Consider the following 27,604-nt stretch of genomic DNA (forward strand, 5'->3'; position numbering starts at 1 on the left):
CCAAACGAAACTCTCAACTGACAAGTAACAAATGATTTTATATGTTCGCTCCTTCTCTATATAATCATTTGGTACAATAATGCGCATGCTCGCGTACCAGCCTGAGGAAGGGAAGGACTAATGAAATAAGACCAAGATTAAATCGCATCAGGGAAGAGCGACTGACCAATCACATTACACACTTCCCCATGGATTTCACGTTGACTTCTTGTTTACCACGTGAAACCCGACTCTTCAAAAGCCTGTGTGCACTTGCACATCCGAATGCAACATCCAAAAGGTTTGCTTTCTACCCTGCACCGAAAGCATTCAAAGGAAGAGGGAAATGAACCGGCGCCGTAAAGGAATTCCGCCTCTTCTCTAGGACTGCCTGTTTTTAAAACACTTGCGTGCCTCGTCAACTAGTCTCATTCTTTAGAGAAAGTAGGACGAGGAAAGCTGCGGGCGTCGTCTTAGCGGATAAGGTCTGGCAAGAATTTTCCTGTTGTGACCATATTCGTGACTTACTGTGCGACTTGTTAACAGTTCACTGTAGGTGTATCCTTTTGGGACGAGTAAATCAAATTATAATCGGGAAATTCCAAACCTGTTCTTTCTGGATTACTTCAAGTTCAGGGTGTTCTTTTCGATATCATATTCCCAATTCTAATCGCCAATTTACCTAAGTTTCTGTTCCTAAGCTCTCTCAAAGTCAACGAAATATACTGGGGTTTTTCAAAAGCCAGTGAAATATAATCTTCAAGTTGTTACAAACCGAGGATTAGAACAGCCATAATGCGTTAAGAAATCCTTTAGAGAGAGGTTTGTTTGTTTTTTATTCCACCTGTCTCGTAAATTTCAGGCTTAGTATTTTCAGAGCGCTTAACACTCGCTTAAGAGGAAACATTGGTGAGAATTACACATATTCAGAGAAATTTCGTGTTGACTTTATTTGGAAAACTTAAATGGCGCATTTTTGTTGATCATCTGACACTAACTCTTGTTACAGCAACGGCTGGGTCCAAAGGTTTCATGACTGTCTACATTACTTTAGGCAAAGTTTTCTTCCAAAGCGTTAAAAGAACACCAAAAATGAGCTTGAAACCGGAAAACTGGAAGATGGTAAATTCATGTCCTCTTTCCTTTTGACCCCGACTCAGTTGGTATGGGCGGGTCATGTGGTGGAACAAATATGCACACCAGTTACGTGATCGTTGAAAGTTATCAATCAAACGTTGATTGGCTGCTGATTGACTGCAAACACCGATGGTAACTGATCGCTGACCGATATAGACGCTGGCGAGAATACTTCGGCTAAAAATATGGAGTGTGCGCCACATAATTAAGGACCCTTTACTGACCTCGACATACCTCTCTTCACTATTGACAAAAAACTCACAAGACTCAATTTGGTAGTCTCTTTTGGATATTAGAGAAAGTTCATTAATGAAGTTACATAACAGTTACTCTAATCCATATAAAAGTATGACCCAGCACCCTTTGCGCTCCCACCGGCAAAGCGTGTCGGCAGTTTTGTGGTGGAAAAAAAAACCAGAACATTCAGTTTTGTGGTTTAGAGTTTGCCGGAGGAAAATTCTAAGCTGTCAGCTGTTCCTGTCTATTTCCTTAACTGCAACCTTCTCAAATCCACCCGTTGGTTGTTCCGACGAATTCATTCCATTACGCTACGGCTATTTTAGGGCTGTTTAACCAAATTCTATTCTTACAGGAGGAGTAAGGGCAGAAAGGAATAGCAAGAATAAATCAAGAATTTCTTTCAGCTTATCAAAATAGAATCAATTTCAGCCGACTTCGTGAGTGCTACCAAAACGACACTTTCTTTCAGCGCCTGACCTTTTGTAAGATTGACGAGTAAGCACAATGCGCTGGTTTTTGTGGCCTTGTAGGTCTTGTGGGGATAAGCTGATTGGAGCCGTCTCGAGCTTAAAATGCCTTCCTCGACTTCAATTACACCACGTTTAAATCATCCCACACAGATATTCTTAACTACGAAAAAAGTCTGAAGTAACAAATCTCCCTTGAATCGTTGTTTAAAAAAGAGAACATCTCTGTGCTTTTTAATACAGACAGGCATCTCCAGTGTACGAAAAGCTCGTGAGTTTTTCAAGATTAATACAAAACAAAGGACAATATTTCAAAACTCTCATGAACAAAATTTGAAAAAATATTTATTTCTACATGTACGGGAAGTTGTGCCCAGCTGAGGGGAAATTGGAAGAAGTAGCGGATTAAATGCAAAAATTAATTTTAAGTCAATTTGTATGAAATTGTGCTCTTTAATACCGTAAATCCCTTTTTGTTCCCACGCATATACCATTTACGAACAAATACTTTTTTTTAAATGTTGTGAGATTGAAACATGCAAAATAGAACTAAAAAAACACCATATTCTATGGTGGACTTAACTCTTACTTTCCGAAACGATTAAAACTAAAGTACTCTGAAGAACGAAAAGGTCATTTTCAGTCATCTTCTAAAATTTAAAGTATCGGAAGCAGTCGACCCAGGTAATAAAAAGTAGCAGGCGGTTAAACTCCAAGTTTCGTGACAAACCAAGGCTATGGTGGAAACGCTAAGCCAGCGAAAATCCGTGGGCTGAGATCCGCTTCCGTTTGACACACTTTGATTGTTTATATGAGAAAAACTTCAAACTTTTGATCACTTTCCACGTCAACAAGTTTGCGTGCGAGCGACGTTATTTTTTCGGTGGATGTCTTGTTTTTCTTTTAAGTATGTAAACAGGTTCAAATTAGATAAAGGCTAAGAAGGGTTAGAGTTAAACCCTCTTAATTCGGAAACAAACGTCATCTCGATTTACATTGGTAACCTTTGTGCGACTTATAAAAGGAGGCAGTGTGCCAAGCCAACTCTCAATTTAGACCAAGCTACACAAAGGGAAGAACTCTTACAAAAGAACACAGCGAGAACAACATAATGAGAGCTAATAATGGAGGAAAAGATGGCCATGAACTTGCCAAAAGAAGGAGAAGAAGAAGTAGAAACGGGGAGAATATGTCAGATACTGCTTCCAATGGCAACGTTTCTTCTAAACAAGGAAAAAAGAAGAATTCTGCTCTTGAACAAGAAGAAAATCGCGGTGAAAACAACACGAACAGTCGAAACCGTGAAAGCCGCCGATATGGCATGATTGTAGAAGATATTTACATTGATATGGAAGACATTATTTGTGATATTCAGAATGGGAAAATCTCGTTGGACGCACTGCCTAAGTTGGGACTGTTTCCTTTACACGAGGCAGTCGCTCGCGGACTTACAAAATATGCCGAGAGTTTAATAGAACTTGGATTACAACTTACAAGCGAAACTCCTGACGGACTAACACCACTGGAGATAGCAGTTATGGCTGGGAATTTTGACGCTGCTGCCTTGTTGATTCAATATGGTGCTCCCATTGATCGAATTCGAGATGGAATTCCTCAATTTATGTAAAGGTTTCTATCCTCATTCAAGAGATTTAAGACTGGTTGTTACCAACTTGACTTGATGTGTGCCCTCTTGACTGGGAGACCAAGATTATTAAGACTGGTTATTTTATGCCGCTTATGAGTGAGAGAACATCACTGTGCGCAATAATTGCGCTCAAGATAACCCAGTTGTACTTCGTGGAGTATATTTCACAGACAATGTAATTAAATGTTATTTGGAGACAGAAGCTTAATTGTTTTAAGCAGCAATTAACAGAACATCACAGAAAATGTCAGAGATCACAATACTGTATTGTATTTATTGAAATAATAAACCATCATCGCCTAATAGCTATTTTTGTTTTGCTTGTTTTATTGTAACAGTTGACATGACAAATTAAAAAGGGCATGAAAATGGTTCACAGTAGTATTAGACAAATCTGTTTATCGATGGATGCTTCTTAAAAGGCTGCGGAGTCGAGAAGCGCTTCTCTGTCAATATTACCATGGTGTCGAAGGTAAGCAAAAATTCTGAATTTATCTCAACGTGGCTAGCCTTGTAAGAGATTGGCAAGTGATTATGAATTATGAAATTATTGTTTCTCTTCATTTTGGGCAATCTTCAACCTCGTCTTTAATTTCACGCTAAAGTTTGTAATAATCATTCGGTTCTGACTCACTAAGGATCAATTAACTTAAGTACGGAATTTTGCGTGAGCCATGAATTTTTTTTCAGAAACAGTTTCTTGCTTAATATATAAGCTTCTTGAAAAAGTTATTTTTTGCCTTCTAACTCGACTTGGCTTCCCAACTTTCTTTCGAGATTACGATCTTTATGACTAATGTACTTCGTTCGATTATTTGCTTAATACTCGAAGGTATTTGACTTCACGCAGTTCGCTTTCCGCCTTCTCTTTTCTCATATCCGGTCTCAGTAATCTCTATTCCTACTCAACTCCCTCCCCTGCTGAAGTTGAACAGGCACTCCCAGACATATTGAGCGGGTTCGCGGTTAAATTTCTTTACATGATTCCGAGAAAAAAAAAAAACAAAACAAAAAAAAACCAATGATTTATCATTCGTCGTTAGTCAAACGACAAAAGCGAACTGTTAAATATCATTAACTTTGTGGCTGAGTCGATCAACAGATGCGATGAAGACCCATGACAATCTTCCCGGGTCATACCCACTGCTTGGTTTTGGTTTTACCACAAAACTGGTGGAAATTCCATCACGAATCTCATATGCCGGAACAAGTTCCCTTCTTGTAAAATTTTGTCCATTACATCATATTTTACGCTAGTGTTTTACTAACCCAAAAAAGGACGAAAAATCTTCTGTGTGCTTGACAAATAATAACGGAAAACCTTGGTAAGAGATAAACATATAGTTATAAAAAGTGTGATAAACCCCGTGGTTACAATCGAAGGTGTTCTTATTTTCAAGATGGAATTTTAAGAAATTATGGAAATATAACCACCGAGAAATTATACAACTTAACTCTACGTGCGTACTTATACAAATCGGCGATTGTAACGTAAATGAAAATTTCGTCATTTCGAGTAAAACCTTTTCTGTAATTACTGACAAATCGATTTCATTATAGACGCTTATAATCATTTTATTTCAAATACTTTCTTTTAATCGCATGAAAATTTTAAAGAGATTAATAAAAAAAAAAAGTGTAAAAAATGAAGACAAAATTTTCATTTCTCTCTATGGCCCTAATGAAAATGGCGTCGTTTGGTAATGAAAATTTTTTACAGTTTTTTTTCTTCTCTTTTTTTTTATTTCAGAACTCTTCACTTAGTATATGCATCATGGACAAAGTAACAATGACTCATTCGAAACAGGAACTGGCCGGAACCAGACAGAGACAAAAATACGCTTTTCGAAAAATAACTTGGGATTGTTTTTTAAGCAGGCATAAAAAAGCAGAGACGTTGAACTAGTGTCAAGTAACTGTGATGAAAGCTTCCGTAAGTACTGAAATCAAACCAACGAAAATGATAGATTTCATTTCAACCATTGTGACGAAACTTGGTCACGAAATCGCATCGAAGTGTAATGTCGTTGAGATTTTGCCGAATGTGCTTAGTTTCCTTTGAAAACGAATTTAAAATTTGCAGATCTCGGTAGTTAAGGTGACGTTAAAATGCAGAATGATCGAAACTGGTTTCGTGCAGAAAATCGTTCGTGTGTGAGTCATCTGTGACCAGGTGAAGTACAGACGTGAGAGAAAGGATAATCCTGTAAACATTGCACTTGAAACTCAGCCAGACTGGGCTCCCTGCTGCAGCCTTCAGGAGAGTTACTCTGTTCATATCCGTTTGGTGATGATTACGAGACTTCATCGCTGTTAAATTGAAGATACAATGCCTCTTGCTTTAAATAATCTAATGATGGTAAGCTGAACACCACATGCTATGTTCGTCTCGTGAAGATACACTTACGGCGTTAAATCTATTCTAAGTAACATTTGGAAAGTACCATATTTGACCACTGATGAAAACCATGTTAATTTTAATTTGTATTTCTCCAGAATGAAATTAGTGATTAGATAAGGGAGGAGACAAAATGGCGCGCACCACAAGTCTTCTGGAGTTCGTTTTATTAAGACTAAACAATTATCAGATTTGTGCAATATATCAGTTGGATTGCTGTAAATAAAGGGAACCCTCACAGTTTGGACGTCGTCAAGGACAACGAAAGTACGTGTTGTCAATCTTTCAGAATTTCTATTCCATTTCTCATAATAGAATTCATCCACTCTGTTGAACCCCTCCCTTCTGTCACACGAAACAGTGATGAGAAGGAAAGGAATGTCTTCAATTGATTAGTAAATTCCCACCATAGACATGAAAGCAAAATTATGGGGATCAGTTTTGAGAATTGAAATACTGAGCTTTAACTGAAGAAAAGTGTTAAGCAGCTGCCACTCAAACAACTACTAATTTGCGTCAAAACGCACAGTTAGAGGTTGCACCCGTGATGTGGATGAAAGAAATGTCCTATAATCCAATTTAGGTAACTATGATTTGTTAATCGAATCAGTTAATGAATTCACGCAAGGACGCCGAGCAACACAAAGAGAAGAACCATCGATCACATATGAATTTTTCTACTGGAGTATATTTTTCTTCCTAAATAAAAAAATAACAAAATATCTATGGCTATCACTTCACAATTTCAATGATCTGGTTTTGACACAATTCGCAAAAGATACTTCAAGTTCAGTTATGAACAAGTCGAAATCAGATTTGTTACAAGCCTCCTCCATTCAAATGTTTGGTGATGTCAAGAAGACGCGAGCTGGTCCCAGACAGACTTGAAGCATATTCAGGCTTGAAAACCTTCAGAAAAATCAGAATTAGCAAAAACTTTATTAAATATCTCAGACGGCAATCGTGAATAACGGTTCACTCACTGAACCTGAAGTTTTTCCTCTGCCGTCAAAAGCTGGCCGATGGTTCTGCGGTTTGGCTAAACCTTAACTAATCGCTGAGTTTAAAACAGATAATACAGTTTATCAATTTTTTGGCCGCGAGCGGTATCTGTGGATCTCCTTTAATAAGATTGTTTCAAGCAAACTTGGCAGGGGAGGACGTGCGAGAATGTAGGCAGCAGTCAGGAGTCACGTGAAATACATCATTAGAACCCTTACCTTGTCTGATCTGCTCTGTACTTTGGTTATTTTTCTGCTTTGTTCATGAGAAAGTGTCTGATTATTTTCCTCAGATTTCCTCTTTTTACCAACTCTACAAGAATCTAAAAATGAAACAAACGTCTAGAAGTTTCCAAGTCAGAAAATTTTACATATCAAGATAATGATATATCGTTGACAACTCGTGAATTAAGTTTCGAATGTGATAAGCTCGTGTTTTTTCGTTTAAGCAGGAGAGGAAGTTTATTTGCCTAAACAAAGTGGATAAAGCCTGTATTGAACCTTTCAATCGTAAAAGCTCAGCTAAACATACCGTCAGTTACAGGTTGCGACTCTTTTTCCTTTTTAACTTTAAGACCAGCTATAAAATGTGAAGGCACATCTAGAAAAGGAGACACAAAATGAGGTCTTACATTACGTAACCGGAAAGACGATGATGACAACCTCTTAGCTATAAACTGTAAAATGAAATAGTGTACACCTACTACAGTTGATAAGGCTACCTACCATGTCTGCATTATATAGAGCTAACTCCCTTGTCTACATCACACACAGCCATCTATACTCTCTATATACGTACCTACTTCGTAAGGAGAAGGCGGCAGTATCTCCTGTAGACAGTGAAGAGAACTGTCTCTTGTAGACACAATTGATAGCTGTATCCAATGCAGACAGAATAGATAGCTGTATCTTTTGAAGACAGAGTAGATCTTTATATCTAATATAAATGGCATATATAGCTGTATCTAATGTACACATTGTAGAATTTTTTACACATTGTAGAAAGTCAGTGTGCGTTACAGATGAATTATTCCAATGTTGTTATACAGGTAAACCGAGTATGGTGAGTACTAAATGAGGTATTTGATAAACAGACTATACGCCGTGATACCCTCTTTACCTGAGCCTGTGATATCACTGTACGCTTCAAAGAATCGCACCTTGTCCGCTGGATCCCGGATAAAACTTGAAAAACCTATCATTAACACAAAACAAGACATTGTCATAACAGCATAACGGTGTATCGAGCCTCTAAGCTTACCAACCGCGAATATCTTGAGAACAAGATTACGGTCTTAAAAGTGCCCACCGGGCTACTGACCGAGCATAAGCGGGTACTGTGCTTCAATTGCGGTGAACAGCGGCGTAAGTCCTTCGATGAGAAAGTCTAGGTCGAGGCTCTGAATAAGAAAAGATTGGTTTAATAAAATACCATCTTAAGCCAAAAAAAGGAAAACATCAAATTGTTTCTTCTTTGAAGCCAACATGTAGCGAAAAAGACAAATCTTGGCATATTACAAACCTGTTTGTACTTGCTCAAAACTTGAGAGAATATTCTGTATTGTCCATCACTGAGCGCTTGTTTCACCTACAACAGACCCAAAAACAGGCCCATAATTTGCACATTTGAAAAGAAATATAAAGTGTTTAAATAAAATTACTTTCGACAGCAAAGATTTGAATAACGGAGTCATACTGCACAACCAAAATCTTCTCTGTTTTCTCAATCATTGCGTCACAATAAAGTGCTGAGGAATAACTGAACAGCAAAGGAGACTTGTTCAATTTGAAAAGCTGGGCTGAACAAATCTCATCCTGATTGGACGAAGAAACTTCAAACGTTCGGGATTCCTAATATAGAAGTAAACATAATTAATGCATAATCAAAATATTGATAATAATTTACCTTACTTATATACATCTTAGCTTCATTAAGCTTCTGAGCCTTGTTGAGTGATGATGTATGTTGATCCGCACTCTGAAAAGAGAAGCCGACTCTAAAATATTGTACAGAGAAGTAAAAAGGCAGCGAGGCACGTTCCGCTATCAATTCGCAGAGCACGTTCGATAGCCTACAAAGTGGACTCCCCTAAAATATAGGTTGAGTTACAACGGCCTCAGTTAACGTCAAGAGAATTTACACTTTATTCCCTTGGATAACGTTCATTTTCATTGTCATAGTCCCTCAGTATATCTTGGTCTGCCCCAGGCTTTGAATCAATGGAGACGGGCCAAAGAGAGAGAGAAATCAATAAAAGGTTGTTGTCAAGGAGATAGCTGCCTGATTGCCGCCATTTATTGCGCTCAAGAAACGAAAGAAGCCTTGGATACCATATAAGGAGGGAAATACAACTGACCGATCTCGGCTTTTCTTCTTCTTTAACCTTGACCACCTGAAAAGAGAAAAAGGGGAAAAATCGGCAAGCCAGAAGGAAAAAAAATGATCTAAAATATTTGCTCTGACAATGGCTCAATAGTTTGGTGTGTATGTATCAACCTTGATGCCAAGTAGAAATTTAAGCGACTAGAGGCTTTGTAACAATCTATGTACCCGATGGACAAAGTACGCGGCTATACATAGTTTAACAATTTTTACAAAATCTCTCGTTTGCTCTTTACTCCATATGTTCATTTGCTTTTTCTCTAGTGAACTGACATAACGAGGCTACGGTAACTAAGAACTATTATTATATATTAGTGAATAAAAACAGTTTAAATGCACTTGGCTATAACCTTCAAAACTTTCTTGGGCTTAGTTGTTCTATTTACTTCCTTTCTCTTCATGATGGCCTCTGACAGGCTTCTCTCCTGAAAATGAGAGAGAAGAATAATCTTTTACAGCAGATGGACACCACCTAAGAGGAAAAACCTTGCCTCATCAAGGCAGGGTTTTTGAAGTTTCATTTTGACGTACATTAACCAGTAAAAAACTCCATTTAAGTCTCACCTTTTGCTCTGGTGATTCTTTAGGCGACTCAGCTTTCGGGGCTGTCTAAAATTGATTAACAACAAAATTTAACAAGCACACTTCCTCATGCTTAGGTGAATCACGGCTGAGATTTAAAAAATGTTTAGATCTACACATGACGACATTCTTCAAGACCGAACTGAACTCTGGGGCGATCTCTTTCTCATATCAGCAAGGAAAGTAACAAAATAGATTAGAAAAAATGGCGTACATTATAAACTATTTGTATGGAACAGTTTTACCTCCGAATTTGTTAAGGATTCGATCAAACTTGCTGGCTTTGCTGTGTTTGCCATGTCTTTCACTCCAGATGACTTGTATACATACTTAAGACGAAGGGACGACACAGGGGCTTAAAGAAGACAAACAAATGATCATGAGGGATGGGTTATGAGATCCGTTATCGCAGCGCAGTAGTAATAGATAGACATGGGAAATATAGATTTCTAGATTCTAAGGGAAAATTAGCTGTTCCACTTAAAATCTTACAAATTCATACCTTCTCTTGCTGCCAGGTTTTTAACGTCTTTTACGGTTTCTTTTCTCTTATTTTTCTGAAGGTCCGTTTCTTCTATTGATATATGGGACAGGTTTTCGTCAGAAATTTTTTTCGCAGACGTATTTTCGGCCCGGCTGGAATTATTTTTAAATGATTTGACCTTCATTGAGGACTTGTCGACCTAAAAACAATAAAACGGCAGATACGAATTAGAGCGACTAATAGGAGACAAATTTGGAAAAAGCCACCAAACCTAACGTTGGGTAACCGGTTGTTTCGCCTACGAAAAAGAAGCGTAACAGATTTCGACTAACTCTCCACTTACAAGACTTTAGTTGTACGTAAATGATTGCTTTTCAAGATCAACATTAAAAAGTCTTACCATTTTATCAGCAGTGCGGAAGAAATGAATAAGATCTCTCTGAACTGACCCAAAGTCTTTATATACTTTGACGTATTGTTTCATCCAACTTGGTAACTGTTGAACTGCATCCGGGTAAGTGAAACGAACGTCACATAATAAAATGGCACCAAAATCCTGCTTGTGACGTATGACGCGACCCACAGCCTGATTGACAGCTCTGGAAGCTTGTTGACGATACCACTGTCGGCCGCTTAGACCCTTAGCGATTATACAAAATCAGAATGATTCCATCATATTTAAAGTTGAGACAAAAAAAGCGGAAATAGAAAACAGAATTAGCTAGATACCTTGGATGACGAACTTTTTGCTTTCCGAAGATTTTCGTCCAGGAAATTCATCTTTAAGCGAACCTGAAGATCATATTCACACTAAATTAATCAGTGTTAAATAACGAAGAAAAATCTGGTCCTTGAAGAAGCATACACTTTTGACCTATGAACTGTCCACATCTGATTCATAATTCTCCCTTCCAGCTGCTATAAATTTCCTGATATTCTCATCACAGGTTTGCTGGACAATGTGTTGAATTTGAGAATTAGCCTAGACAATAAAAGATGGTGAGCTTGCACAAGCGTCCTCCATATATTAGTGATGCCCAGAGCATTGTGTGAGTAAAAAGAACATGGAGAACGAAGTTCGATTCCTTGTGGAGAATTAGCATCTTGATCAATTATTCGAATAAGAGTCAGGCTCTTGCTATGTACCTTAGCGTCCATTTTTGGCGGGAAAGGGAGACCTGTTATTACTACAGCTCGGCCGTTCATGTCAGCAAAGTCCAGTCCCTCGCTGACCTGAAACAGTTTGTGAAACTACATAAGCCAAGGTGAGAGTGTTTATGCTCCAGGAGCAATCTAACGAAAAGGAAGAAACATGGCATTTTAATTCTGGAAAATAATGGCTAAAAAGTACACAACGTAACTAACATAAATCTGCAGAGTTTCTGTTGGACAATAACATCATTTGGCACTGTACCTTTCCACGACAAACGGCGAAAAAAGTTGCAGCATTGTAACTCGGATCATTAATTTTTTCATAGAACCTCTCCATGGTCTTTAAATAAAAAATACATAAAAGTGACCATTAAGCAATGTAAGAATATATTCAATCGTAAAATAATAATGATAAAAAAGATAATTAAGGGAATGCCTTTGGTTTGCAACGGTTTATGAAATACAAAATATGGAAAAATTGATCTCCTAATAACCTCGGCAAAATCTCCTTTTCCTTTGGGTTCGGCAAAAAGAGGTTTGTGCTGTTCTAATCTTGACCATGTTCCAGAATTCTGTGAAAGATAAAAGAATCAGCTTCAAAATTATAACTGTGAAACTGCCGAATTGTTACTAAAAGTTAAAGAGTAACATGGAAGTGAGTCTTCTGGGTAATTGTAAGATTTAAGTTAAATTCATCCAAAAATGTTTTTAATCACTCTATAAGACAAGCTTTGGAATAGAACTCATAACTTACTTGCCAGTGTTCCAGACACTTGTTCATTACGGGATACGAAGGAAAAAAGACCAAAAGACCATTTGGTACAGTTCTTGAGAAATTAACTGTGGAAATGCAAATTAAATCAGTTGAGTCAAAAGAAATTGAAAATAGTATATTCAAGATACAGAAACATTTTAAATTACTGCTGATCCTGAAAATACTAGTATACATTTGCATAACAGAATACAATCACAGTGATTTAGTCCATCTGCCAACAACAGAAGATTTTACTGACCTACCTATTGTATTGCCCAGACCAGTCATATAATCAGTTGTAAACCTTCAAGAAAAATTACAAGTTAAATCAAACATTTTGCAAATTTACTCAGTAAAAGGTTAATTCGCATCAAGCCTAGGTCCATGTGATGAGTTCTTATGTAAAACCCTAAACTTAAGCATTATCTCTTTACAAAAAATATTTGTATTTGTAGGGGAATAAATGTCCCAAAAAACCACAATAATATAGGCTGCAGTAGAAGATCAAGTTCTCATTTGAGGGGAGTGGATGTTTTATCCAACAACAGTCAACCCAACTCATTACTTTATCACATGCACACACTTCCCTCCACCAAATCTATTTCAGACGTATCCAAACCTTGTCTCATATGATGAATTTAAGGTGGCTCCATCAGGTGCTTTTGTAATCACACCAACCATCATTTGATGCTGTTCAATAACGTGAGGATTTTCCAGTTGGATCGGGAATGATCTGTACAACAAAACAAAAAGATGACAGATGCAATAGGGAATTAGGCTTTTTGTTTTAATCATGAAAAGAGAGCCCTCTTACATTTGCATTTCAGCTCTGAAAGACTCAAGTGGTGAAAGGGTTCCACTTGTCAACACGACTGTCCATACTCCATAAGACATCAGATCTTTCATGGCATGTCCTGGACTGAAACACCAGTAGCTTAATGTCCTACCTGTTATAATAAAGAATTTGGTCAGTTTTTCTCAAAAGTGTGAAATCATAACAGTAAGAAGTTCAGATGCTATTGGACATGAACTGTTCTCTTTTTGCTAAATATGTGTAACTGAACAGTACAGATTACCCTTAAACTGCATATCCTAAATCCATTAGTTTAACAATGACTAATAAAAAAAGACTAAAATTAAGGTAACTGTCTTGAGTGTGGAAAAAAAAAATTGCACTTGACTGGTCAAGGAAAACAAGTTCTCTAAACAAATCAAATGGTGCAGTCGGGGAAAATCAACACCATCATGAGATACTGTTAGTTACACTGTTAAAAATAGATTTCCCAAACTATTGATGAGACATCATAAACAATCTCAGCAGTACAACAATTGGGAGTCAAACCTTGTTTAGAAATCTTTGATCCTGTTGTCCACACATCCAGATTCTTCTTTTTCTTATTACTGTCTGGCTCAAGTTGGATATGAACCTGGTTTGTGACAAAAGAAAGTAACCATATCCATCTCACCAAAATTGCGGAAATGACAATACCTGGACTAAATGTCTTTAATACTAACAAGATTCAATAATATAAAAAATGGTTGTATCAGGCAACAAACAATACCTTGAAAAACTTTGCTTCATTTAAACTAGAAGACTGGTTTTGCACATCTTTGCTGAAAATGATCTGAAAAAATGAATAACCAATAATTCACTATCTTGCATCAAAATTAGAAATCTGTGAAATAGAATCCTTCTGTTAAAGGTTGCAAGGGTTTTGGGATTAAAAATCTACACAAATTATAATATGCATACCTCAAGTCCTAGCTTTACCCTTTTTACCTTACTACTCCAAAGTATACTTACACCAAAGAAAGTTGGATCATGTGTACTATAGGTGGCCTCGGTCGACATATAGGCCGACAATCGACCGATATATCGGTCGACAACCGACCGACTATCAGTTGACAGTCGACCGATATATAGACCGATAGTCAACCGATGCATCACCCGATATGTACACATTTATCGGTCGACTGTCGGCCGATCTATCGGTCAACTATCGGTCGACAATCGACCGATAGTTGACCGATAATCGACCGATATATCGACCGACTGTCAGCCCATGCATCAGCCGATATGTGCACATTTATCGGTCGACTGCTGGCCGATATATTGGTCCACTGCTGGCCGATATATTGGTCCACTGTCGGCCGATATATTGGTCCACTGTTGGCCGATCTATCGGTCGACTATCGACCGATAGTTGGTCGACTGTCAACCGATAGTCAGTCAACTGTTGACCGATAGTCGGTGGATAGTCGACCGATAAATCGGCCGATATGTTGACCGAGGCCACCTATAGTACACATGATCCAGAAAGTTTACCCCAGGCCTATGGTTTTTGAATAAGTTGTTTCTTTTATTTGCAAGGTTAAAGTGATGCTTCTCACATTATCTAAAAACAAGTATTGAATTCTTGAAATAACACAAGACAGTTACCTGCAAAGCATCAGAAAATTTTTGCAGAGCAAAATGTTTTCCCTTAAACTTTTGCGTATCTGGATTGAAATAAAAGTCATATGTAAGGAAAAACTACTTCAATAATTTCGCACAATTCAAGATAATAATTAATTTTTACATAGTTTTCCATTGTTGTAAAATTGTTCAGATCAATGTCAGCATCTGAGCAACTGAGCACCACCCCTCCTCTAACCCAACAACAGTCAACTACTAACAAGTTGGGTTAATGTTGGGTTAGGGGAGGGGAGGTGTGCAGTTGCTCAAGAACTGAAAATGATCCACTTGTTAAATACCTTAAGGTTTCATGTGAAAAGCCACAGAATGTGCTCAAAAAAGCCTTTACCTCCAACTAACAGTGTATTACATTTATCAAGGACTTCTAAAACTTGGTCCTTGGTGGAGAAATTCATATTAAGCTTGCCAAGAAGGTCAAACATAAAGCTGGAATTCAAGCAGAAAAAAATCAGATAAGCTTCTTCTCAGATTCACACATAGTAGTGCTGACAAATACAATGTTTGATCTCAGATTTATGATCACATAACATCATCCCACATTACTCACTCTCTTTCAAAATGATCCACAAAAAATAAAAAGGAGAAGAAAACATTCAACAAATATGCATACCTTCCAGGTTTTGTCAAACCATCTCCATTCTTTGGCAACTCTTGCATGTCTATCAACTTCTCAAGTTCAATAAACAAAGCTTAAGAAAAATAAAGAAGTATATTTAATAGGAATAAAGATTCATTGTTTTATTCACAATAATACCTTGCGCATCAATATCTATCTAATTATCAACCAAAAATATTGAAAAAACCACTTACACTTAAGATGGGCAAGGTCTTCTTTGCTAATATCTACATCACCTTAAATTAACATGGTAAACAAGATCAAAAGTCGAGATGATATCATAAAGTTAAATAGTATGTAAAGTTCAGTACTTATTGACTGAGTAGGAAGGTCAGAAAGCAAACGTATTTGGCTCAAGGTCATGATATATGCCCTTAAGCCAAAATGTTACACATGTGGCCCGGCCTAACTACAACAGAGTCTACACAATTTCTTTCTTCTTGTATTTTACATCTAGCAAGACATGGGCTAGGGGTTTTACCTAGCCCTTCTTACAGCTTGCATGCAGCCCTCAAACAGGGATTCTAGTAAGGTTTTTAAATAAAATCATGCAAGGCCATTTGGGTCAAATGATAAAATTATTCAATATCAACCACTGTGGGATTATTTGAACAAAGTTTTGAAAATAACCTGCTGTTTCAGTAACATCCAATACATTATGTTCACGGCATTCAATAATTTCAATACACTGTGCCACATCCTCTATACATGATGCTATGTCAAAAGATGTCAGGTCAAAGGATGCAGTTTCCTCACAAGTCTTTTCCTAAAATGATCAATGTGAAAGAACCTTCATTCTCTATTTATATTGAATTAATGTCTCCTACATGTTAAAACTATGCCTAAGTTGATTATCAATGTTTAAGTTTATTAAAGTTAAAGGTCTTTTTTTTGAGTAACAATATTTTAATGAAGAAAGGGGGTAACTTTGTAAAGAAACTATGGTGCTGCTTAGGCAGGAGAGTATAACAGGTAATTTAGTGTTAATAACTGAGTTGAAAACGTAAATTGGCCTCTGTAAAGAGTGTAACCTAAAGGCTGATGTTTTGAGCACTAGCCCTTTGTCAGCCTTTACACACTTTATGGTGGCCAATTTACATTTTCAACTCAGTTGTTAACACTAAATTACCTGTTCCAATTTTTTGAGTTCTCTATGGCCATACATTATCTTCATGAACATCTTATTGATAACCAACTTGTTAATTCCCTTGCCCACAGCTAGAGTACTCCCTTGAAATGTGAAAGCAAAATAAAGTAAATTTATTTTTCAGCTCTCTGCTGAGTTTCTTACCAAATTATGTGCTTCATCAAAAAGTATTATGCTGCCAGAAATATCCACATTATTTGCTTTTCTTGACTGGAAAGTAAACCAGTTGAAAGCATATCAGGTAAGACATTCTCCTCTACTGTAAAGCTATCAGCACAATCAAATATTTTTAAACATACTTTGAGATCCAAGAGATAGTTGTAAGGCATAAATATAATATCTGCAGTGGTCTTCAATTCCCTGGCCATGTAATATGGGCATACCCTGAAGTAAACAACAATTGCTTTTATGTCAATTAAGTGAAATAAATGTTTTCTATATTGTTTTATTAGTTTATTTTGCAATTTTAGCCATAAGAAAAGTTAGTCCGGTAGGTTGTTGGTAGTGGTAAGGGGTTAAGGTGTGCGTATGTGATAGGATTTGTTGTTGCCGTTGTTGTGCAGATCTACACATGTTTCCAACACAAACATTAATTGTACAAAATGCTTTGGTTTGCTTGCAGTTACATTCTATAGTGGGAATAAATTATCCTAAGTAACCTTGTTTTCTATGACAATTTATATTTGTCACCTGTGTCTTTGTCCAAGTTCCACCAAATCTTCAATGTCCAGGATACTTTGTGTGAAATCTTTATTAGCCTTGTTTGCTTATTGAAAGATAAATTAATGAGGTGATAATAATGATAAATTGTATAATATGAAAATATTTGTATGATATTCTACATTCTACAGGTATTTTGACTGGCACTCACATAAAAAAATCTATTAGTGGACATACATATGGATCATTAGTTTAAATTAGCTTGAGGATGTTTTCCACAAAAATTAAATTTAACATCTACAAGAGATTCTGCAACAGACCAGGTCGAAAATTTTTTTTCTTAGACTAATTCCTTTTATGTGGTATTTGAAGTGTAATGAGGTGTTGCTAGTTTGAAATCTAAAGCTGTTTCACAAGAAATTCAATTGGTAGTAAAAAATAAATAACCAGTTCTGTTACCATCCAAATTGTTGAAAAAATGACACGTCCTTGCCTGAACTTTAGCTCTGCACATATGTACCTGTTATCAGTGTCAAAGTATCCATGATCAAAATTTAATGCACACAGTAAAACCATGTTGTGTTTGTTTCTATTTACTATGATTTCCCATTTTACCACACAACATTCGGAAACATTACAACTATTTCATTTCGACAATCTTGAATTTTTTGCCTCAGTCTAAATGAAATGATTAAAACTAGTTTGAGATTGCTTTCTTTTACTGTTGAAGCAGAGAACAGTTTCTTTCATTTTTCATTTCACAACCAACTTCCTCTCAATAAACCTCCTAAAAATACTTCTGTAACAAAGTAAGTGTTAGAGGATTGGAGCCCAGTTTTGATACTATTAGATGTTGTTCTCTAAAAACACTGGTCTTCAGAGTAAACGTTATGTTTATGTTGTTCTGGTATATATCTTATAACACTAAGAGAAGCTATCAACAACATCTGCTGTGTCAAAAAGAGGACCGTCAAAAAACAAACTACTTGGATCAAATTTTTTTCCTTTCCTTTTGATCACTCATCCCTGTTTATCTAAACTGTAATCTGCAGTCTCTTTTCTGACCTTTGCCGAGTTAGTTTCCTGTTTCAGGACGTCATTATTAACACAAAGCTGTTCACGAGATCCAATGATACTAACTTTAGGTCTGAAAAAAAGTAAGAAACTGATTATTAAGCTAAGTTTGCTACAAGACAAGCAATGAACAACATAACAAGAAAATTAAATCCCTTACAAAACAAACCCCTTCTAGGACAGTTTTTTGATGAAACAAGTTGCTTCCTTCTCAAGGCAAAATTTCTCCTATATTTCTTATATCTCTTAAAGAAAAACAAAGCTGTTTTGAAAAGCTTTACAGCAAAAAAAATGTTTAATTCCCTTGGATAAAAGTATAGTGACCTAAGTCCCTACCTATAGATTGTATTTTTAAGTTCCTGCACAGCCTGAGACAGCTGGGAATGTGTTCTCGAAGAATACAAAATTCTTGGAGCCTCAAGAAAAGAACCTAAAATTTGAGGGGAGAATATCAATCAGTTTAAGTACTGTTTGTTTTGCTTAATAGTCAATTATTGTGAAACTCAACATAAGATTTGCAGAGAAATTCTATGACACTGCAATACAACTCCTGCAATAAAGTGTCTCCTTTCCATCTCAGGGACTGAGATTATTGCATGTGATTCAGTTTAAAATGAAATCAGGTCAAACCAAATTCAAACTACTTTAATATCTGTTTTCCTTTGTTCTGATAAATCATTTTCTTAAACAAATTAGATCCTTGTTTGAAATAATTTTTACAAAAGTTTGAGTAGAATTCCACTAGAACTCAAACCTTAGGTTTTTGAGTATGCAAAAACCTCAACTGTTTCAAGACCCTTGCACTAACTCTTTTCACCCTAATGTCAGTGAGCATATTCTCCATACTGTTCTCTATACATTTCCTGTGGTCCTGGCAAGGGAAATTTAAGTAATGTTCAAGAGCCTCTTTGAAAAGTGATTTGAGTGTGATTCTGGGGTAGTATCATAGGAAGAAATTGGATGTTAGTCACTCTTAGGGGTCAAAAGGTTAATTAAAACTTAAATCTCATACCTTTATCACCATCTGTTGCTCCCCAAGAGCCTCCATTAGTAGCATGCTGTAGTTCTTCACCTAATGCTTGCACATAACTGGAACCACCTTGATCAGATGTAAGCCTCTGTCTAAGCTGCAGTTTTGCCACATAACTTTCTCTCCAAGCCAGTGTTGCACACAGCAAACAAAGGGTTTTTCCTGTTCCAGTTGGACTCTCGAGAATGCCATTTTTTCCCTAAAAAGTGCTTCCCACATTAATCATAAAAACTATCCGTGTCATCAAGAAGAGAAAAAATTCATGCAAATGAATATTTTGAAAAAGATTCGTACTGCACGATTAAATTCGACCACATAGTTCAACAAACTTAATGTTCCCTATGTCTGCATAAAGTTTCCGCAAAATTTAACATATCTTTTTCGCGAAGTAAATTTCTTAGTTGTCAATACACTTTTATATTGTTTTCTGAGTTACTGTTACTTTCTTACACAACCATTTATCAGTACGAAATACAAACAGTGCGAATTCAGGCTTGCGGAGATCGTAGTAAATATCATATAAATATATTTTACGAATAATCATCGCAAAAATTCAAAACATCTGTTCCTAAAATACTTTCAATGACAACGAACGTCGAAGTAAACCTAGGGTAGTACCTCTTGTAAACATTGAATAACCTTTTCCATGTAAGAAACTTGACAATCGTATGGTGGGAAAGGAAAATCAACATCCACGCCACGAATATAGAGTTGTACCATTTTAGAAAAAATAATTAAAAAAACCCTCTAAGTACGAAATAAGTGCACAGTTGGCTGAAGAAACGACAAAATTCCCGCCATCTTTGACAAAGTTTTTCGAACAGCAGCCAAGCCTCCTGTCCTTGACTCCAGACGCCTGGGTAAGTAAAGGCGAAGAATCATGTGACGTCATTAAGGGTGTTCTTTCAGTGGACGGGATCGGATTGAGCATCTCAACTTTTCCCACGTGAAAACAACCTTGCAAAGTAAGTTTTTGCTGCACTATCAGACAATGAGTCTTTTATAAATGAATGCACGTTACGGTTAAACATGGAGCCTGAACAATTTAAGGACATCAGTGACAAACTCGGTTGCACTTCGTGCGCCTCTTATGGTTCTTGCCACATTTAATTTTATGAGTGCTTGACGGTTCCAAGAGCGACTGCAAAGGAGGCTTTGAAATGCACAGCGACACAGAGTCTACTTGTTAAATTTTTTTAGTTCAACCCTGCAGGAACAGGGAATATTGGTCATCATAATCATCCTAAACGACTGAGAACCAGTCTCTTTGGAGCAAGGTCAAGTCGTGCGTGTAAATGACCTTCTTCAGGGATTTACTTTGGTCAACCTGCGCTTCTTACTTCACCCTCAAAGTGAGCCTCGGGTCTCTGACAAAAAAGTAAATGAATAAGAAAAATGACTTTACCTGTCTTGGATCATGAGCACATACCATAGTTTACTTCTTTTTACTACTGCTGTAGCTTTTTAATTGCAAGGTAGTTTAGGTTTAATAGGAATTATCACATTCGGCAAAAACTAGAGATGTGGTGCTGCCTAACGTTGGATGGATGTGAACTTCTCTGTTTCCAAAAGATATTTCTGAGATAGGTGTAAAACAACAGTTCAGCATCACTACTGATGATACTCAGTGCATTTCTTTTAGTCTACATGGTTACTATCAAGATTCATTGTCCTTTTAAGTTCCTTAGGTCACTCCCTCTCAGAGAAAGACTTCTTTAATTGAATGGAAATCCATACGAGATAATCAGCAAACAGTGATACACAGAAGGAGTAGAGTATCGTTTTCTCTAAGGTCACTGTCCAGAGTGGGAATGAAATAAAAGCCACAATAGAGCAAAAGGAACATCTGTGAAAAAGCTATACAACTCCTCCTTTCTAGCCTCCTACTTTCAGAGGCATGCAACCAGTTATATGTTTTCTTGTTTGATAAATATACTTCTATGGAGAAGAACTTTTCAGTGAAAAGGAGAGTGTTATTTATGATTTCTAATAGGATACATGAAAAAATTACTCAGCTCTGATTAAGATAAATGCAGTTATCAGGTAATTCAATGCAGAAGAGGTTTAATGCACTTGATGCATGCGCTTTGCATCTGCATAATTATGATAAGCTATCTTGTATTTTTTCATGTATATTATTATGTAATCGCATGATTTTGAGCGTAATTTGGAAGAAATAAGCACAAGTAAAGTTTTTCAAAGACCACAAATTGCATTCGCCCTATGGGCTCATGCAATTTTGTTAGTATTCGTGAAAATTTACTCATGCTTATTTATTCCAAATTGTACTCAAAATCATGTGATTACCAATATAAATGGGTTAGGCAATATTTTGTCAATATTATGAGTTCAAGAAACAATTCTTTCTTAGCAAAATCATGTTTGAATAACCAAAAATCTCTCAATTTTGAAAGATCAACCAGCTCTTGCAAGAGACCGCCAAAGAATGTCTCAATAGTTTACAACCAATTTATGGAGAAATGTTCAAAATTTATTCCCAAACTAATTTACTTTAATTGCAACATTTGAATCCTTGGATGGAAATCCTTATTGATAAACACAACAATATACAATAATATTTAAAGTTTGTTTTCATTAACTATTATCATTAAGTTTCAAGCGAAGTTTCAAATTTAACAAGACAACATATGAAAAACTTTTGAAAACTACAGCCTTGTAACCATGTTTTCAGGGAAGGATACTAGATAGAGTTTGTGCAACAGGTGATGGTCATGACTCAATCTCTGTTTATTAACCCTGAGCTTTCTCAGCTCTCTGTGTCTTAATTTGTTGGTAAACCTCCTCTACATGCTTGTCATGTGCCTCCAATCTTTCTTGTAAAGCTCTGAGCAGTGCATTGCGTTTCTCCTCTGATTGTTCCAGTTTCTGCTGTAACTTCTGTTTGCAAACTTTGCTTTGTTCCTGAACAAGAGCATCTACAAGTTGCCGTGCTAGCTCAATCTTCTGAGACTTAAACTGCAGTCTCTCCTGCAGTGAGCGGATCAAAGCTTCTCGCTTCTCTGTAGTTGTTTCCATCTTCTGCTGCAAGTTAACCTCAGCTGTTTTGGATTGCTTCTCAATACTCTCTTGTAAAGAAGCCAACACTTCTTGAATGCGCTTTTCATGAGCTTGCCAACGTTCCATCTGAGCTTTGCGGTGTAACTCAAGGTTTTCCTTGCTTACAGCTTCTTTTTGTTGAATCTTCTCTTCTGCTTTTTTAGAAAATGATGCAATGATCTCTCGCAGGTTTGCTTGCACTTCTTTGATGTGTTGTTCTTTTGCGTGAAGGCGGCTGTACAACGCCTTAATCTGGGCTTCCTTGTTTTCAGAATGTGTACACATCTTTTGTTTGAGCTTTTCTTCTGCCATTCTACTTTTCTCTGCAACTGTCAACAGTTTATTCTGCTGAACTTGAACAACATGTTCACTTCTGCTAGCAGCTTTGGCCAAAACTTCACCTTCAATACTCTGTTGTAGAGATGAGATAAACAGATGTCATGCTGAATGTGGCTTTTAAGTTGCCTCACAACCTTCTATTACATGCAAAATCATTTGAGTTCTTTAACTTTTTTTGGCAGACAAAAAGAGGTCCCTTTTATAACTTAACATAACTTAATTTGGTTGTAGGAGCTAAGCAGTACATAAATAACTACAGATGAACCTAAATTAATTAAAGAGTGATGTAATCTTGTTAATTTCCGAAAAAAAAAAAACACTTCAACCCGTCGTTCAACCCTTCAGTGTTGTAAATATGTTAGAAATATGTCCTTTTTATTTAAAAATTTTCAATGTTTGCCAACTGATCATGAACAATTCCGGTGAGAGCAGATGGATGAAAGCTGAAATAAGCGTATTACTTTAATTTCTACTGGTACCTGGGTTTTTTTCCTCTAAAATAGGTAATCTTAAGGAACTCTAACCTTTCTTCGTTTTTCGGCTGCTAGCTGCTTTTCTACCAGCAGCTGTATGTTAAAACTTTCTTTTCCTTTCAATGGAGTTAATCGCGGCTTCCTTGCATTCTCCACTTTGGGACTCAACATGACTTCGAAAGCTACGCTGGTCCCAGTGCAATTGCCTGCTTGTTCGCAGAATAACATAAATGAATTAAGAGTATGGAACAGAACATAAAGCCCACCGATAACCGATCACAACATTCTTCCACATTTAAAGATCTTAGAAACTCTGGCTCACCTTGAGATACCACAGACGCCATTTCACAGATTCAAATTGAACTGGCGGTAACTTTTTAAAATGTGATGCTATTACTTCAAGTAAAACTGCGCTTCTTCAACACGATAACAAAAAACAGAGTCTTTCCGGTAAACGAACGACAGCTAGCTTCTAGTTCCTCCAAGTCTCATAAATGGCACAACCAACGTACGATCCAACTGACAAATGAAAAGGGCCTGATCGCGTGTTTCAAATTCCTCCCATTTTCACGTGATTTTGTAGTAGTGATTTGATTGGCCAAAATGTCTTTCGCAAAGCGCGAAACTACACCTTTGTGACTGTGTGGTCTGTAAGTAGAATGGACTGCCTCTTTCTGCTTACATATGGTTATTGTCTTGAAACAATTTATTTTTTTGTTTGGCTTTGTGTTTTGTTGTTGTTTTTCCCTTTATTTATTTATAATTCTGTTGACAGAAAAGAATTAAGATAATATATGCACGTTCTGATGAGTCAACTACTTGTATTTTTTTGGATTGGTAAAGCCACGGAAAACTTGAACCTTGTTACACTTCGACAAGTCTTATAACCTAGCATTTAATAACTGGCCCCAAGGGAAACAGCGAGTTTTGTTTCCCCGAAACCTTTAGTGCCCTTCTCCTCCAATCGGTAAAAGTCTTTTAATTGGGTTGGGAGGTATGACAATAAATCTTGTTTGTTTTATTTAAAGCTTGAATAGAAACACGGAATATGGCAGCTGGGTTACGATTTCTTCCTAAGCCTTGGCGCTTCCTTCATCAGTTGAACACTGAATTCAGCCGCCTTCCGAGAACTGCTATCCCAGCATGCAGGCTGAGTAGTACAACCTCTAAAACTCTCCTAGGTGAAGAAGCCCAAGCCGAAAATTGGCGACGCCGAGTTGATCTAGCAGCTTCTTATCGCATCTTAGAGAAGTACAACTTACATGAAGGGGTGTGTAACCATTTGAGTATGATGGCTCCTGCGGCAAATGGAGACGGTGAGGTGATGTTAGTCATCCCATATGGACTGCACTGGAGCGAGGTATCTAATCTTTTACTATCCTTTATGAATGAAGGATCTTCTTCATTGCACTCCTGCCTTTGGCATACTGTTCTGAAGGAGCTATACGATACACGCATACCAGGAGTGCCCCTATAATAAAATTTAGAAGCACATTCTGTGTTCAGACGAGTTTAAGGCTAAGGCAAAATCGGCCTGGGAGATTGAGATATCTCGGGATCGGCTTAGTGCCACGCTAATTGTGACAATGGTATTTTTTATTCTGATTCATAGTTGTTTGTTTTAAAGGTTAAAGCCTCTTCATTTGTTGGCTTAAATGTGAATCGTGAAGTGGTCGAGGGAGAAGGTGAAGCAGACATAGCTGCCTCTACAATTCACATGGGAGTTCATAGAGCTCGACCAGATGCTGTTTGTGCCTTCCACGTACATCCACCATACTGCACGGCTTTAGGTATCTTTCCAAATTGTCATCGATTTTTCGTAATATCGTTGGGACGAGGATTCCCCCGCGTAGTCGAAATTTTGCTTGATCGTATTTTAATCGTTTTAGCCGATGATTTTTGCTTCTTTTTAGGAACCTTAAAAAATCCCGAGCTTGGAATGCACAGTCAAAACGCCTGTATGTTTTACAACCAAATTGCTTACGATCGAGTGTACAGTGGGCCAAGTGTAGATGAGGAAGAGGGCATGCGCACAGCAAAACAGCTTGGGGACAAGTCGGTACTGTTTATGTGTAATCACGGGGTACTAGTGGTGGCTCCTAATGCTGCAAGAGCTATGGATCATACTTATTATCTAGAACGTGCCTGCATGAACCAGGTTAGATTTGCCGAATTATTATGAATTATTCCTGCTATTACAAAAGTAGGGATCCATGATTTATTCTCTCGCTGGCACCATATGTGCAAGGACATGAGGACTATACAGGTGATGAATTCCCAAATATTATTATTTGAATCAGTCTGCCTATTCACAGTGCGAGGTCCGAGACAATAGCGTTCTAATTCTTTAATGAACTAAAATCTATGACAACAAGCTATGATTAATTAAACTTCGGAAGTCACCCCTAAGTAAGGGAAACTTTTAGCAACATAGAGTAATAAATTTTGTAGGTGAGCACAACGCATTCGTTGGGTGACGGCCTCATCAAATTTGTGCGCACCAAGCTAAAGTAAAAGGAACCTTTCCGAGACATTGATGGAAACTTTAACAAGAGTTTCTTTCTTTCCTTAGGTCCTGGCAATGTCGACTGGACAAGAATTGTTTGAAATACCGGACGAAGTAGCCAAGTTTGCATATGAACAAATTGACGGACCAGGAATAAGACAAAAATATTGCGATGCTCATTTTGAAGGCATGAAAAGAATTCTCTCCAAGGAGTGTCCCGACTTCATGGAATAAGCAGTCATGGGCCATGAAGTTCATCTCCCTTATGGGAGAAATTGACTTAGTTGGCTTTTTTTTTTCATAAACTATCAGTGACTGTTTGCAGTATCTTACAAAAACTTAGCCAGAGTGTTGAACGGTTTTCCTCATGTAGTAAACTTCAAAACGATCCTGTTTTGTCGTTGTTGTTTGAGGTTTTGTGTTTTTACTTCGAAATATATTCACATAAAGTATTGAATTGCTCAACAATCGTACAGCTAAAACAGCGTATCAGCTAAATGTGTATACCTTTTTCCAGTGATGGTCCGAGAACTTCTACATTTTGCCCTGAAAATAGCGCAGATTATACTTTAGTAGAGCTTTTTTGTATTGATGGAAGAGTATGTGAATCTAATGTCGGGTTATAGATAAGACATCAAATAACTTAGAAGGGGCAAATAAAAGATATTTTGTTGTACCTGGCGAGCTTAATAGCCCACACTTTCGAAGCTTTACCATGAAGCGGCTTGCGAGCTGTTTCTGCTTTTAACCCCAAGATGAGTTGAAAAAAGATTGAACAATTGAAAGAAAAAGAATTCATACATATATATTTTTATATATACATAACAGGCTAGCCTACGTGTAGCCGTACCCTTCCCCCGCCAAGGTGAAACGGTGGCGAGGCATCGCTACCGTTTCACTTTTGGGGGGAGGGTATGGCTACACGTAGGCTAATAAAAGGCGCACTAAGAAGGAGGAAAACGCGTCTCCTTCCTTCCTCCTGCAGAAGATCCCAAGCTCTTCGCACTCGTAACTAGTCCTTCGCGAAGTTACTCGCGTTTTGCGCTTATGTACCAGACAGGAAAGCAGCTAATTGGTACTGTAGGCGCCTCAAATCAAGGTAGTCTAACCACCGGAGCCCAGATGATCGGCGGGCTCGTAACCGGTAATAATACAGTATACTTTGATATTGATAGACAAATTTTGGTACCTTCGCTAAATTTCTCGAGTCCCAAGTACTGATGATATAAATAAGATAAGTACTCTTTGGCAAAGCGGTATCAAGATTATTTACTCACAAAGGAAGAACGCATTGAAAGAATTTGGTGACTGAATTTTCATTCGTTCTTTCACATTTCACTGAATTAAAGATGGTCAAATCAGATGGTAGAAGGAAGTCAGCAACTGGTATTTGCTGAATAACACATCACTATTGACTGGTATGGTGCTTAAGATACTGACCATGCCACTGACAGTTCCATTTTCCACTTGCTGTTTTTTTCATGAACTTAAGTAACTGAGATTCTTTTATGTCACACAAGTTAGCTGTGAATGTTTCTTGTTAGAGGATCTTATACGTGTCCCGTGACTTGTGGAAAAATTCAATTTAAAGGTACCCGTGGTGGCCTTTTCTATATATTCATTAAGATAACTGAGGCAGATATAGAGTTGTTCATAGCTCATAACATATTTGCACAAAAGTTTCTTGGTTAAGTTCAATTTAGCCGCCGAACTCGGCGATCTTTTTACCATGTAATAAACAAAGAAGTATTATCCGTAGCAGGAATCTTCTGTTCAGGGAGGAACATTTTCCCGAATTGAAAATAAATTCAATTAGTAACAACATAAAGTAGGAGGTCTATGACGTCATAAACTGAGAGTAGAATTCTCGCTATTGGAGTACTTCAGTTGCGTAGATTTAGATGCTTATCACAAAAAGTTCACGAACACATTTTAGGGAGAGTCAGAGAGATGAAAGCTTGATCATGCCTTCTATGCACGTGAACGACATAGAGCTTTAAT

General features: G+C 37.3%; 4 protein-coding genes and 1 long non-coding RNA gene across 6 annotated transcripts; 3 read left to right on the forward strand and 2 right to left on the reverse strand.

The window, feature by feature from the left end:
• The first annotated feature begins 2,664 nt into the window (after window positions 1–2,664).
• LOC113665170 (protein phosphatase 1 regulatory subunit 27) lies at window positions 2,665–3,776 on the forward strand. Its single transcript, XM_027180826.2, has one exon. The coding sequence runs from the start codon at window positions 2,935–2,937 to the stop codon at window positions 3,448–3,450; it is 516 nt and encodes a 171-aa protein (XP_027036627.1). The 5' UTR covers window positions 2,665–2,934; the 3' UTR covers window positions 3,451–3,776.
• Window positions 3,777–3,791: 15 nt separating this feature from the next.
• LOC149036946 (uncharacterized) lies at window positions 3,792–5,517 on the forward strand. Its single transcript, XR_016181961.1, has 2 exons — window positions 3,792–3,943; window positions 5,222–5,517. It is a non-coding gene; the product is annotated as an uncharacterized LOC149036946 (long non-coding RNA).
• A 504-nt stretch (window positions 5,518–6,021) lies between these two features.
• On the reverse strand, window positions 6,022–20,100 carry LOC113665169 (regulator of telomere elongation helicase 1). The gene is made up of 36 exons (XM_027180825.2): window positions 19,847–20,100; window positions 19,211–19,427; window positions 18,535–18,628; window positions 18,190–18,271; window positions 17,584–17,644; window positions 17,155–17,230; window positions 16,764–16,848; window positions 16,609–16,674; window positions 15,948–16,083; window positions 15,512–15,553; window positions 15,312–15,390; window positions 15,030–15,127; window positions 14,666–14,724; window positions 13,788–13,850; window positions 13,568–13,652; window positions 13,040–13,172; window positions 12,845–12,958; window positions 12,489–12,529; window positions 12,226–12,311; window positions 11,966–12,043; window positions 11,734–11,811; window positions 11,466–11,552; window positions 11,049–11,111; window positions 10,720–10,959; window positions 10,338–10,518; window positions 10,081–10,190; window positions 9,818–9,862; window positions 9,604–9,678; window positions 9,228–9,263; window positions 8,777–8,848; window positions 8,393–8,458; window positions 8,192–8,270; window positions 7,991–8,065; window positions 7,403–7,471; window positions 7,090–7,193; window positions 6,022–6,778 (listed from the first exon to the last, which is right to left on the reverse strand). The coding sequence occupies exons 1-36, from the start codon at window positions 19,946–19,948 to the stop codon at window positions 6,689–6,691; spliced, it is 3,267 nt and encodes a 1,088-aa protein (XP_027036626.2). The 5' UTR covers window positions 19,949–20,100; the 3' UTR covers window positions 6,022–6,688.
• On the forward strand, window positions 20,101–26,279 carry LOC113665202 (uncharacterized). Its single transcript, XM_027180870.2, has 5 exons — window positions 20,101–20,193; window positions 24,126–24,457; window positions 24,725–24,887; window positions 25,011–25,255; window positions 25,670–26,279. Exons 2-5 carry the CDS (start codon window positions 24,146–24,148, stop codon window positions 25,835–25,837), a joined length of 888 nt encoding a protein of 295 aa, XP_027036671.2. The 5' UTR covers window positions 20,101–20,193; window positions 24,126–24,145; the 3' UTR covers window positions 25,838–26,279.
• LOC113665201 (uncharacterized) lies at window positions 21,698–23,664 on the reverse strand. 2 transcript variants are annotated; one of them, XM_089190519.1, is made up of 3 exons: window positions 23,420–23,664; window positions 23,149–23,303; window positions 21,698–22,696 (listed from the first exon to the last, which is right to left on the reverse strand). In XM_089190519.1, exons 1-3 carry the CDS (start codon window positions 23,439–23,441, stop codon window positions 21,980–21,982), a joined length of 894 nt encoding a protein of 297 aa, XP_089046645.1. In that variant the 5' UTR covers window positions 23,442–23,664; the 3' UTR covers window positions 21,698–21,979. The 2 variants fall into 2 exon arrangements, with proteins under 2 accessions (XP_089046645.1, XP_089046643.1); XM_089190517.1 differs by having other exon boundaries at window positions 23,149–23,306; window positions 23,420–23,649.
• Window positions 26,280–27,604: the final 1,325 nt, after the last annotated feature.

This window comes from Pocillopora damicornis, chromosome 12, assembly GCF_964200805.1.
Source record: "Pocillopora damicornis chromosome 12, jaPocDami1.2, whole genome shotgun sequence".
Classification (NCBI taxonomy): domain Eukaryota; kingdom Metazoa; phylum Cnidaria; class Anthozoa; order Scleractinia; family Pocilloporidae; genus Pocillopora; species Pocillopora damicornis.

Excerpts from the sequence above, each read along its gene's own strand:
- LOC113665170 (XM_027180826.2), top strand. The coding sequence starts at position 2,935 with ATGAGAGCTAATAATGGAGGAAAAGATGGCCATGAACTTGCCAAAAGA.
- LOC113665169 (XM_027180825.2), bottom strand. The coding sequence starts at position 19,948 with ATGGTACAACTCTATATTCGTGGCGTGGATGTTGATTTTCCTTTCCCA. Across the intron at positions 14,725-15,029 it reads TAATACACTGTTAGTTGGAG|ATACGCAAAAGTTTAAGGGA; the intron begins GTAAAGGCTTTT and ends ATTTCAATCCAG. Across the intron at positions 10,519-10,719 it reads TCCGCACTGCTGATAAAATG|GTCGACAAGTCCTCAATGAA; the intron begins GTAAGACTTTTT and ends TATTGTTTTTAG.
- LOC113665201 (XM_089190517.1), bottom strand. The coding sequence starts at position 23,441 with ATGGCGTCTGTGGTATCTCAAG. Across the intron at positions 23,307-23,419 it reads GGCGTCTGTGGTATCTCAAG|CAGGCAATTGCACTGGGACC; the intron begins GTGAGCCAGAGT and ends TCTGCGAACAAG. Across the intron at positions 22,697-23,148 it reads CAGCCGAAAAACGAAGAAAG|AGTATTGAAGGTGAAGTTTT; the intron begins GTTAGAGTTCCT and ends TCTCTACAACAG.
- LOC113665202 (XM_027180870.2), top strand. The coding sequence starts at position 24,146 with ATGGCAGCTGGGTTACGATTTCTTCCTAAGCCTTGGCGCTTCCTTCAT. Across the intron at positions 24,888-25,010 it reads ACCATACTGCACGGCTTTAG|GAACCTTAAAAAATCCCGAG; the intron begins GTATCTTTCCAA and ends GCTTCTTTTTAG. Across the intron at positions 25,256-25,669 it reads AACGTGCCTGCATGAACCAG|GTCCTGGCAATGTCGACTGG; the intron begins GTTAGATTTGCC and ends TTCTTTCCTTAG.